The sequence below is a fragment of the Entelurus aequoreus genome, linkage group LG19 (genome assembly GCF_033978785.1).
Source record: "Entelurus aequoreus isolate RoL-2023_Sb linkage group LG19, RoL_Eaeq_v1.1, whole genome shotgun sequence".
NCBI classification, from domain to species: Eukaryota; Metazoa; Chordata; class Actinopteri; order Syngnathiformes; family Syngnathidae; genus Entelurus; species Entelurus aequoreus.
In genome coordinates, this window is record NC_084749.1 from 15,993,097 (window position 1) to 16,006,547 (window position 13,451).

The 13,451-nt window shown below is 36.4% G+C and overlaps 3 protein-coding genes across 5 annotated transcripts in view; 2 read left to right on the forward strand and 1 right to left on the reverse strand.

The window, feature by feature from the left end:
* The window catches only part of dynlt2b (dynein light chain Tctex-type 2B), a 74,511-nt gene extending 66,771 nt beyond the window's left edge, over positions 1-7,740 (forward strand). The window contains exon 6 of the mRNA XM_062028020.1: positions 7,642-7,740. The gene's annotated coding sequence lies outside the window, so the exon portion shown is untranslated. The remainder of the gene's footprint in view (positions 1-7,641) is intronic.
* Positions 1-7,847, reverse strand: part of nmur1a (neuromedin U receptor 1a) — a 42,799-nt gene extending 34,952 nt beyond the window's left edge. The window contains exon 1 of the mRNA XM_062028022.1: positions 7,774-7,847. The gene's annotated coding sequence lies outside the window, so the exon portion shown is untranslated. The remainder of the gene's footprint in view (positions 1-7,773) is intronic.
* hykk.2 (hydroxylysine kinase, tandem duplicate 2) overlaps positions 7,654-13,451 on the forward strand; it is a 48,380-nt gene continuing 42,582 nt past the window's right edge. For 2 of the 3 annotated variants that reach the window (XM_062028013.1, XM_062028018.1), the window contains exon 1: positions 7,654-7,760. In XM_062028013.1, the coding sequence (XP_061883997.1) occupies positions 7,708-7,760 (53 nt within the window). In that variant the 5' untranslated portion in view covers positions 7,654-7,707. The remainder of the gene's footprint in view (positions 7,761-13,451) is intronic. The other variant, XM_062028017.1, reaches the window with a different exon arrangement.

Consider the following 13,451-nt stretch of genomic DNA (forward strand, 5'->3'; position numbering starts at 1 on the left):
TTCATTTTTGGACTGGACTTCCACAATATTATGTCAGACCCACTCGACATCCATTGCTTTCGGTGGGGGTTACCCACATATGCGGTCCTCTCCAAGGTTTCTCATAGTCATTCACATTGACGTCCCGCTGGGGTGAGTTTTTCCTTGCCCGTATGTGGGCTCTGTACCGAGGATGTCGCTGTGGCTTGTGCAGCCCTTCGAGAAACTTGTGATTTAGGGCTATATAAATAAACATTGATTGATTTTAGCTGTTTATGTCTATTTGTGTCTTAATAAAGGCAGACATTAAACACAATGAGCACATTCAAAGACGATGACCTGTGGTTTCTGAGAGCAACCTCCTCCTCCGCTGATGACGCATTTTGCTGTAATTGAATTATTCTTCATCTTCTTCCATCGTATTTACTGACATTGGAGTCTGATGAACCCACGCCCGTTTATTTTTTTCCTTTCAAACATCTCTCCTTACTCTGGTATCAGCTTGTCGTTGTTTGTTGTTGGATTTTTTTGTATAATATTTAACCTCTGCACTAATCACCTTGCTGTATCGCAGGTGCTTATACATCATTCCTATTCATAATATGCATTGATTGCACACACACGTACACTGTGAAGCACAACGTGACAAATCATACTGTGGAGTTTGTGGTAGTCACTGGTATTGCATATTTCACCCAGCAGCTACTGCTATGTTGTGTGGGTTATTAGTAGAGATGTCCGATAATGGCTTTTTTGCCGATATTCCGATATTGTCCAACTCTTAATTACTGATTCCGATATCAACCGATACCGATATATAGAGTCGTGGAATTAACACATTATTATGCCTAATTTTGTTGTGATGCCCCGCTGGATGCATTAAACAATGTAACAAGGTTTTCCAAAATAAATCAACTCAAGTTATGGAAAAAAATGCCAACATGGCACTGCCATATTTATTATTGAAGTCACAAAGTGCATTATTTTTTTTAACATGCCTCAAAACAGCAGCTTGGAATTTGGGACATGCTCTCCCTGAGAGAGCATGAGGAGGTTGAGGTGGGGGGCGGGGGGCGGGTGTATATTGTAGCGTCCCGGAAGAGTTAGTGCTGCAAGGGGTTCTGGGTATTTGTTCCGTTGTGTTTATGTTGTGTCACGGTGCCGATGTTCTCCCGAAATGTGTTTGTCATTCTTGTTTGGTGTGGGTTCACAGTGTGGCGCATATTTGTAACAGTGTTAAAGTTGTTTATACGGCTACCCTCAGTGTGACCTGTATGGCTGTTGACCAAGTACGCCTTGCATTCACTTGTGTGTGTGAAAAGCCGTAGATATTATGTGACTGGGCTGGCACGCGAATGCAGTGCCTTTAAGGCACGCCCCCGAATATTGTTGTCTGGGTGGAAATCTGGAGAAATTCGGGAGAATGGTTGCCCCGGGAGATTTTCGGGAGGGGCACTGAAATTTGGGAGTCTCCCGGGAAAATCGGGAGGGTTGGCAAAGTATGACTGGGAGACGCAACTGCTCTGTACTTCTCCCTACGTCCGTGTACCACGGTCATAAATAAAAAAAATTGAAACTGATACCGATAATTTCCGATATTACATTTTAAAGCATTTATCGGCCGATAATATCGGCAGTCCGATATTATCGGACATCTCTAATCTTGATGATTGATGTTGCGTAAGATTTAATACCGTATTTTTCGGACTATAAGTCGCAGTTTTTTTCATAGTTTGATATTGCGACTTATACTCGGGAGCGACTTATGTGTGAAATTATTAACACATTACCGTAAAATATCAAATAATATTATTTAGCTCATTCACGTAAGAGACTAGACGTATAAGATTTCATGGGATTTAGCGATTAGGAGTGACAGATTGCTTGGTAAACGTATAGCATGTTCTATATGTTATAGTTATTTGAATGACTCTTACCATAATATGTTACGTTAAAGGCCTACTGAAATTAATTTTTTTTATTTAAACGGGAATAGCAGATCCATTCTATGTGTCATACTTGATCATTCGCGATATTGCCATATTTTTGCTGAAAGGATTTAGTAGAGAAAATCGACGATAAAGTTCGCAACTTTTGGTCGCTGATAAAAAAAAGCCTTGCCTGTACCGGAAGTAGCGTGACGTCACAGGAGCTAGTATTCCTCACAATTCCCCGTTGTTTACAATGGAGCGAGAGATTCGGAGCAACAAAGCGACGATTACCCCATTAATTTGAGCAAGGATGAAAGATTCGTAGATGAGGAACGTTACAGTGAAGGACTAGAGAGGCAGTGATGGACGTATCTTTTTTTGCTCTGACCGTAACTTATGTTCAAGCTGGCTCATTGGATTCCACACTCTCTCCTTTTTCTATTGTGGATCACGGATTTGTATTTCAAACCACCTCGGATACTATATCCTCTTGAAAATGAGAGTCGAGCACGCGAAATGGACATTTAAAGGGACTTTTATCTCCACGACAATACATCGGTGACACACTTAGCTACTGAGCTAACGTGATAGCATCGTTCTCAAATGAAGATAGAAACAAAATAAATAAACCCCTGACTGGAAGGATAGACAGAAGATCAACAATACTATTAAACCATGTACATGTAACTACACGGTTAAAAATTCTCAGCCTGGTAAGGCTTAACAATGCTGTTGCTAACGACGCTATGGCTAATTTAGCAACTTAGCAACCGGACCTCACAGAACTATGATAAAAACATTAGCGCTCCACCTACGCCAGCCAGCCCTCATCTTCCCATCAACAGCCGTGCTCACCTGCGTTCCAGCGATCGACGGCGCGACGAAGGACTTCATCCGTGGGTTTGGCGGCAAGCATCGGCTAGGCGTAGTAAGTAGTCCTTGTTGTGTTGCTGTAAGTATTGTACTTAGCCGCTAATATACCGATTGATCCCACCTACAACGTTCTTCTTTGCAGCCTCCATTGTTCATTAAAGAAATTGCAAAAGATTCACCAACACAGATGTCCAGAATACTGTGGAATTTTGTCGAAGAAAACAAGAGGTTTTTGTATCGGGTCGATGGGGTCCAACCACTTCCGTGGATTTTGTGACTCCAAAGGAGTTTTTCAACCGGAAGTGTGGCGGGAATTTTAAAATTGCACTTTATAAGTTAACCCGGCCGTATTGGCATGTGTTTCAATGTTAAGATTTCATCATTGATATATAAACTGCGTGGTCGGTAGTAGTGGCTTTCAGTAGGCCTTTAACATACCAGGCACGTTCTCAGTTGGTTATTTATGCCTCATATAACGTACACTTATTCAGTCTGTTGTTCACTATTCTTTATTTATTTTAAATTGCCTTTCAAATGTCTATTCTTGGTGTTGGGTTTTATCAAATAAATTTCCCCCAAAAATGCGACTTATACTTCAGTGCGACTTATACTCCGAAAAATACGGTACCATAGCTTTCTACGGCCTGTGTAATGTCTTCAATCTTTATTCCCGTTGATTGGACAACGACCCATAGAAAGATAGTCATAAAGGGGGGTGTACAGTACAGTACAGTACAGTACAGTACAGTACAGTACAGTACAGTACGACCTCAAATGAGTCAGTGCCTCACCGCACGTCACTGGTTTTGTGGCGAGTTCTTTCTACAAATAAGGAGGTTGAACTCCACGTTGTCTGACTTGAGCGGCCTTCGGCTTTTGAAGGCTCCGCTCCATTCATCAGCAACACGTGCGTTTCTTTGCAAAAAATGTTGGACACAATGAAACATGAATGCATGAACGCGCTGCGCCCGTTTCCGGAGCTGTGGCACAATAATAGCACATACGTGTGTTGGAATGACGCGAGCACGTTAACGAGGTGCAATTTAGCGACACCTGTGGCAGCACTGTACGTCGTGCTGTGCCAAAGTGTAGGAAAAATTATTCATAATTAAATTGATATTCATGTTGGATACATGCCGCCTTGCTTTATATACAACGCACGCACACTCAGAGTATGTTTCTACAGTGTATATTTATAAAACTTCATCAAAATGTTCTGCACTTCATTCCATTATAACTTTGCTTCCTGCCACCATTAATAAACATTATTTAGATGTATATGATTAGTCTAATGCATTGCCATGTATTTATATTTAATGCCCTTTCGATTTCCGCATGTAGATTGTGCCATCTCATTTATTTTCAGGGGTTTTAGTAAGATTACTTCACCATCTAAAATCCAATTATACAGCACCTGACTTTGCATGAATACAAATTCAAACCTTTGTGTGAATGAAAGTGACTGAATGGGGAAAAACTCAATTAAAGCCAGATAAATATGAAATAGGGAACATCTCCTCTGCGGAAGGTCATAGGCGTCAAAAACAAATGTTTGTTTTTTAAACTCCACATGCTAATGTGGGTCAATGACATGACATGCACACGTTTTCACGTCCAACTGCGTTATTTCATTGTGTTATTTTGTGATCATCTTGATATTCAATTTAGGAATGGAACACAACAGAGGATAAGATACATGTTTTAGAATGATATCCGCATTGCCGGCAGTAAGTCGGACACGTTTCCAGTGAGGGTTGGACTCCGCCAAGGCTTGCCCTTTGTCAGCAAATCTGTTTATTATTTTAAACGGACAAAGGGTATTACTGCTTTTTATGGTAAGATTCTGGCAACCAAGCTGCCAGTTTTTTACTGTAAAATGTACAGTTTTTTTTACAGTGCATTATTGTAAACAGAAAAAGGCTACTATTGTTTTTTATGGTAAAATTATGGCACCCGAGGATGCAGTTTTTTACTGTACAATTTACAGATTTTTACAGTGTATTATTGTAAACGAAAAATGGGTACTACTGTTTTTTTACGGTAAAATTATGGCACCCGAGCATGCAGTTTTTACTGTAAAATGTACAGGTTTTTTTTACAGTGTATTATTGTAAATGTTACAGTAAAAAACTGCATGCTCGGGTGCCATAATTTTACCATAAAAAACAGTAGTACCCTTCGTCCGTTTATAATAATACACTGTAAAAAAAATGTAAATTGTACAGTAAAAAACTGGCAGCTCAGTTGCCAGAATTTTATTTTTTCCGTAAAATACAGTTAGCCACCATTTTTTTTTACCGTAAAATGTACAATAGTTTTTACAGTTTATATTACTGCAAATAGAAAAACAGTGCCACTGTTTTTTTTTTTACATTAAAATCCCACCGACTCAGCGGCCCCTTTTTTTTTAACCTTGAAAAACTGCGGTATTTACAGTAACACACTGTAAAAACAACAACAACTTTGGATTTTACGGCAAAAAAATGGGCAGCTCAGTTGCCAGGATTTTACTATAAAAATCAGCAGTACTGTTTTTTTCCATTTACAGCAAAAAAAAAAAACACCTATATTTTATAGCAAAATTATAGCGACTGAACTGCCTTTTTTTTTTTTTACCATAAAATCTAAAAAAAATTCTTACACTCCATAAAAAAACAGTAGTAGCCTTTTTCTGTTTACAATAATACACTGTAAAAAAAATCCTGTACATTTTACAGTAAAAAACTGGCAGCTCGGTTGCCAGAATTTTACCATTAAAAAACAGTAGTACCCTTTGTCCGTTTATAATAATACACTGTAAAAAAAATGTAAATTGTACAGTAAAAAACTGGCAGCTCAGTTGCCAGAATTAAATGTTTTCCTTAAAAAACAGTTAGCCACCTTTTTTTTTTTTTTTTTACCGTAAACTGTACAATAGTTTTTACAGTATATTACTGCAAATAGAAAAACAGTGCCACTGTTTTTTTATTTTTACATTAAAATCCCACCGACTCAGCGGCCACTTTTTTTTTTACCTTGAAAAACTGTGGTATTTACAGTAACACACTGTAAAAACAACAACAACTTTGGATTTTACGGCAAAAAAATGGGCAGCTCAGTTGCCAGGATTTTACTGTAAAAATCAGTACTGTTTTTTTCCATTTACAGTAAAAAAAAAAAAAAACACCTATATTTTATAGCAAAATTATATCGACTGAACTGCCATTTTTTTGCCATAAAATCTAAAAAAAAATCTTACACTCCATAAAAAACAGTGGTAGGCTTTTTCTGTTTATAATAATACACTGTAAAAAAAATGTAAACTGTACAGTAAAAAACTGGCAGCTCAGTTGCCAGAATTAAATGTTTTCCTTAAAAAACAGTTAGCCACCATTTTTTTTTTTTTTACCGTAAACTGTACAATAGCTTTTACAGTATATTACTGCAAATAGAAAAACAGTACCACTGTTTTGTTTTTTTTACATTAAAATCCCACCGACTCAGCGGCCACTTTTTTTTTTACCTTGAAAAACTGCGGTATTTACAGTAACACACTGTAAAAACAACAACAACTTTGGATTTTACGGCAAAAAAATGGGCAGCTCAGTTGCCAGGATTTTACTGTAAAAATCAGCAGTACTGTTTTTTTCCATTTACAGTAAAAAAAAAAAAAACACCTATATTTTATAGCAAAATTATATCGACTGAACTGCCATTTTTTTTTGCCATAAAATCTAAAAAAAAATCTTATACTCCATAAAAAAACAGTGGTAGCCTTTTTCTGTTTATAATAATACACTGTAAAAAAAATTAATTTGTACAGTAAAAAACTGGCAGCTCGGTTGCCAGAATTTCACCATTAAAAAACAGTAATACCCTTTGTCCGTTTATAATAATACACTGTAAAAATTTTTTTAAATTGTACAGTAAAAAACTGGCAGCTCAGTTGCCAGAATTAAATGTTTTCCTTAAAAAACAGTTAGCCACCATTTTTTTTTTTTTTTTTTTTTACCGTAAACTGTACAATGGTTTTTACAGTATATTACTGCAAATAGAAAAACAGTGCCACTGTTTTTTGTTTTTTTACATTAAAATCCCACCGACTTACCATGAAAAACTGTGTTATTTACAGTAACACACTGTAAAAACAACAACAACTTTGGATTTTACGGCAAAAAAGTTGCCAGGATTTTGCAGTAAAAATCAGCAGCACTGTTTTTTTCCATTTACAGTAAAAAAAAAAAAACATCTATATTTTATAGCAAAATTATATCGACTGAACTGCCTTTTTTTTATTTATTTTTTTACCATAAAATCTAAATGTTTTTCTTACACTGCATATAAAAAAAAATCAAATGCATAAGCATTTATGTAATATTATCAGGCGAGTCATTACACATTTGTACTTATATATTATTCAGTGTCACTTGCATCCATAATGTGATGTAAAAACCAGTTTGACACCCTTGCTCTATGAATAGCGTTAATATTTTTTAGGCTGGTTGACAGATGAATTAGACTGACATGATCATTTTTATGGCAACATCAATATGGCTTACTTGTAAAAACCGCATTGTTTTGCTCTACTTATTTTTTACACTTTTATGACTATTTTACTTAAAACATTGCCTGTACAGTTAATACATGTTTTATAAGGTTTTCTACAACCTGGAGCCCCTAAATAGAATAATTAAGTTTACACGACACCTTATGGGGGGATTATAATTCCCAACAAGTCAGGATGAGACCTCATTCCAACTTTTCTCTCCCCCAAAGGACGAGAGAAGCGTATTCAAAAATATTATTATTTCCCATCCTAATAGTTGCCGCGGTGACGGCTGCATGATAACACTATCTGACACTATATTGTTGTCAACAGGTAACACACAAGCTTTCCCAACATCAGTACGGAGAAGACGGTGACGGACATCGGCACCACGGGGTCATGGATAGAGAAAGTGGTTTCACCTCGAGGAGAAAAGTCCAAAGAGTGAAAGAGTAAGTGTCTTACCTTTTATCTCCAAGTGCAACAGGACATGAGCCTCTTGAATGGAGTGTGAACAATGTCTGTCGCCTTCTCCTCTCTGATCTCCACTTTTCTCCTCTACAGCCTCCCTCGCCAGCACACACACACACACACACACACACACACACACACACACACACACACACACACACACACACACACACACACACACACACACACACACATGCATTCTTGTATTTGCTACATTCTTGAGACCTGTGAAAAATGCCTACCTCTTTAGGACCACCCTTTCTAGATATGTAAAGATGTGTATTTACAACATTAATAATATATACATACTAGGCAAACATAAAAAAGCTTGTTGTGAAAAATGAGTTGGAATTTCACAAGAAAAAGGTCACAATTTTACAAGAAAAACTTAGCATTTTGGCAGTATTATGATAAAAGTCGTGATTTTACTCAACGCAAATCAAAATTTTACAAGAAAAACTGAACATTTGTGCAACATTATGATAAAAGTTGGAATTGTACTCAATAACAGTCGCAATTTTACAAGAACTGCTTAACATTTTGGCAATTTTATGAAAAGAGTCGTAATGTTACTCGACAAAAGTCACAATTTTATAAGAAAACTTTAACATTTTGGCAATAATATAATAATAATCTGAATTTTACTTGGCAAAATGATGACAAAAGTGATGGGTCAAATGCAGAGAATAATTTCACCACACCTAGTGTGTGTGTGTGTGTGTGTGTGTGTGTGTGACAGTCATTGGAACTTTAACTTTAACTTAACAAAAGTCACACTTTTACTCCAAAAAATGTCATTATTTTACAAGAACAACAAAAAAATTGGCAATATTGTGATAAAAATCAGAATTTTTATATGACAAATGTCACCATTTTGCATTAAAAAGTAATAATTTCACATAAAAAAGTAATAATTTTGCGAGAAAATATTGCAATATTACAGAAACAGAAAGAATATGAGAAATAGTTCCCAAATTTAGAAGAAAAAAGACGACACATTGTGAGAAAAAGACTGCTTTAAGTTATTTAAAAAATAATAATAATTGTATGTTTGTAATTGTTATTTAATCTTCATTATGTACTTGAAGTTATTGCAGTATGTCTCGATGTACATATTTATTAATTTTTTTAAATGAACTTTGGCCAAAGGGGGCGCATTTAAATTTCTTACAAACACTTGTTATTTCATATGTTGACCAGAAAGGGGAGCACTTCACATTTTTACACACACTTGTTATTTCATATGTTGACCAGAGGGTGAGCTCTTTCAAAACCGACACACAGCCAATTTGAAAAATCCCTCCTTTTTGGGACCACCCTAATGTTGATAGATTTCACCACCAGGGGGTGCAAATGAGACATTCTCTATTAGATGCAATGCTTTTTCCATATTGGGACCATGATTTATGTCATCACTTGTTTACCGGTCCTCATATGGAAGCTACTTTTCTTTGTCGGTGTCTCAAGAAGGGTAGAAATACAAGAACGCACGCACACACACACACACACACACACACACACACACACACACACACACACACACACACACACACACACACACACACACACACACACACACACACACACACACACACACACACACACACATATATTCTTGTATTTGCCACATTCATGAGACCTGTGAAAAATGCCTACCTCTTTAGGACCAGCCTTTCTAGATATGTAAAGATGTGTATTTACAACATTAATAATATATACATACTATGCAAATATAAAAAAGCTTGTTGTGAAAAATTATTTGGAATTTCACAAGAAAAAGGTCACAATTTTACAAGAAAAACTTAGCGTTTTGGCAGTATTATGATAAAAGTCGTAATTTTACTCAATAACAGTCACAATTTTGCAAGAAATGCTTAACATTTTGGCAATTTTATGAAAAGAGTCGTAATGTTACTCGACAAAAGTCACAATTTTATAAGAAAACTTTAACATTTTGGCAATATCAGAATAATAATCTGAATTTTACTTGGCAAAATGATGACAAAAGTGATGGGTCAAATGCAGAGAATAATTTCGCCACACCTAGTGTGTGTGCGTGTGTGTGACAGTCATTGGAACTTTAACTTTAACTTATCAAAAGTCACACTTTTACTCCAAAAATGTCACTATTTTACAAGAACAACAAAAAAATTGGCAATATTGTGATAAGTCAGAATTTTTATATGACAAATGTCACCATTTTGCATTAAAAAGTAATAATTTCACATAAAAAAGTAATAATTTTACGAGAAAATATTGCAATATTACAGAAACAGAAAGAATATGAGAAATAGTTCCCAAATTTAGAAGAAAAAAGTCGACACATTGTGAGAAAAAGACTGCTTTTAGTTATTTAAAAATTAATAATAATTGTATTTTTGTAATTGTTTTTTAATCTTCATTATGTACTTGAAGTTATTGCAGTATGTATCGGTGTACATATTTATTAATTTTTTTAAATTAACTTTGCCTAAGGGGGCACATTTAAATTTCTTACACACACTTGTTATTTCATATGTTGACCACAGGGTGAGCTCTTTCAAAACCGACACACAGCCAATTTGAAAAATCGCTCCTTTTTGGGACCACCCTAATGTTGATAGATTTCACCACCAGGGGTGCAAATGAGACATTCTCTATTAGATGCAATGCTTTTTCCATATTGGGACCATGATTCCGGTCCTAACTTGTTCACCGGTCCTCATATGGAAGCTACTTTTCTTTGTCGGTGTCTCAAGAAGGGTAGAAATACAAGAACACACACACACACACACACACGCACGCACACACACCTCTCTCCTGTCGTCGTCTATCCTCTGTCACCCCCCCGCCCCCTACAGTATATTACACATGCGCACACACACACCACACACCATTCAGACATCATTTAGACTTCAATTCTAATAGTATGTGTCCTTATAATGACATAATTACTGTCAGGGTAATTAAGGGAGTTGTGTGCGTCTCATACTAAAATGCCAGCTATTTCTTCTTGAACATCTGCCGTGTGCACTCAAGGGTTATTAAAGGTAATTAAAAAGCCAACATTTCCCACTCCAAAGTCAAGAGATACGCAGCACCATCCTTTAATCCAAAAACTGGATTAATTCAAATTTTTAAGGTTGTATTGATGCCCTTTGTTTGTTTTTTCTTCTTGATGCAATCATCCAAAAAAGTTTTAAAGGGACACTTTAAAAGGGTCATACTATGATTTTTTTTTTTTTAGAGATGTCCGATAATGGCTTTTTTGCCGATATCCGATATTCCGATATTGTCCAACTCTTAGTTACCGATTCCGATATCAACCGATACCGATATATACAGTCGTGGAATTAACACATTATTATGCCTAATTGTGTTGTGATGCCCCGCTGGATGCATTAAACAATGTAACAAGGTTTTCCAAAATAAATCAACTCAAGTTATGGAAAAAAATGCCAACATGGCACTGCCATATTTATTATTGAAGTCACAAAGTGCATTATTTTTTAAAACATGCCTCAAAACAGCAGCTTGGAATTTGGGACATGCGCTCCCTGAGAGAGCATGAGGAGGTTGAGGTGGGCGGGGTTGGGGGCGGCGAGTTTGAGGTGGGGGGGGGGATATATTGTAGCGTCCCGGAAGAGTTAGTGCTGGTTCTGGGTAGAGATGTCCGATAATATCGGTCTGCCGATATTATCGGCCGATAAATGCGTTAAAATGTAATATCGGAAATTATCGGTATCGTTTTTTAAAATTATCAGTATCTTTTTTTTAATTTTTATTTTTATTTTTATTAAATCCACATAAAAAACACAAGATACACTTACAATTAGTGCACCAACCCAAAAAACCTCCCTCCCCCATTTACACTCATTCACACAAAAGGGTTGTTTCTTTCTGTTATTAATATTCTGGTTCCTACATTATATATCAATATATATCAATACAGTCTGCAAGGGATACAGTCCGTAAGCGCACATGATTGTGCGTGCTGCTGGTCCACTAATAGTACTAACCTTTAACAGTTAATTTTACAAATTTTCATTAATTACTAGTTTCTATGTAACTGTTTTTATATTGTTTTACTTTCTTTTTTATTCAAGAAAATGTTTTTAATTTATTTATCTTATTTTATTTGATTCATTTTTTTAAAAAGTACCTTATCTTCACCATACCTGGTTGTCTAAATTAGGCATAATAATGTGTTAATTCCACGACTGTATATATCGGTTGCTATCGGTATCGGTTGATATCGGTATCGGTAATTAAAGAGTTGGACAATATCGGCATATCGGATATCGGCAAAAAGCCCCCCCCCTCCAATGTCAACAGCAGTCATTAAAATTGAATTCTCCTCATTAGCATTCCATGCAGTTGTGTTGATGGCCCAAAGGCAGCACCTGGAACTGGAAAGTTCCGATACCCACTTGTTATTTGTTAGAGGCTAAATTGTTGAATCTCCTGGTGGTTGCAAAGATAGTGTTGTGTATGTGAGAGATACGGTATGTTCAATAATACATAATACAATGAATATTTTACTCAATAGAATCCTTTCCTAACTTAACAGAAGAAAAACTAGTAATGCACCTGGAGATAGAAATTTTACACACAACTCCGTCTCTTTGTTGTTAGCGTGCTAGCTAACAAGCTAACGCCCGTGCCATTCCAAATGCTCCTGCATCACAGATGTACTGCCATGAAGAGCAAGTTCCGCTTTGCAAGTTGAGCAGGTTTTTTTGTGTCTTTGATGTGTTTCAGTCGACATGTTTACTCCAACATTTACTTGTCTATTCTAGGGCTGTCAGAGTTAACGCGATAACAACAATTCGTGAAAGTTTCCCTTAATGGCACCATTTTTTGTTTTTTGCACAACTGCCGTGAGCCTCGGCCTGTACTGTAGCGATGGAAAAGCGCCGGCATTCCAGCTAATGTTGAGTTACAGGACCAAAAAAAAGGAATTATTTATTGGCAAGTTTAGTTTCGAGGCCCTGGCAGATGGCTCTCTTCACAGGACCAAGGTTATTTTCATCCACTTTCACTGTGAGTTATCACCGTAGTTAAGAGCAGCAGCAGTGTTGCCAAATCTGCGTATTACAAGCAACTTTTATTCGAAAGTTGTTTGCAAAGTTCAAGAGCGCGGGTTGCGTTTTTTTGGGGCACGTTTTTATGTGAGGTTGCTTATTTGGGCTTGGTTTTCTGTCCCCACAATGAAAGAAAAACAAGCCAGTATGTAGTTTGTCCTTTTCGACACAACGGTATAGCTCGGTTGGTAGACTGGCCGTGCCAGCAACTTGAGGGTTGCAGGTTCGATCCCCGCTTCCGCCATCCTAGTTACTGCTGTTGTGTCCTTGGGCAAGACACTTTACCCACCTGCTCCCAGTGCCACCCACACTGGTTTAAATGTAACTTAGATATTGGGTTTCACTATGTAAAGCGCTTTGAGTCACTAGAGAAAAAGCGCTATATAAATATAATTCACTTCACTTCACTTCACATTTCCTGGTTATATATACGTATATACATACACATGTATATACATATATATATATATATATATATATATATATATATATATATATATATATATATATATATATATATATATATATATATATATATATATATATACATGTATGTGTGGGAAAAAAATCACAAGACTATTTCATCTCTACAGGCCTGTTTCATGAGGG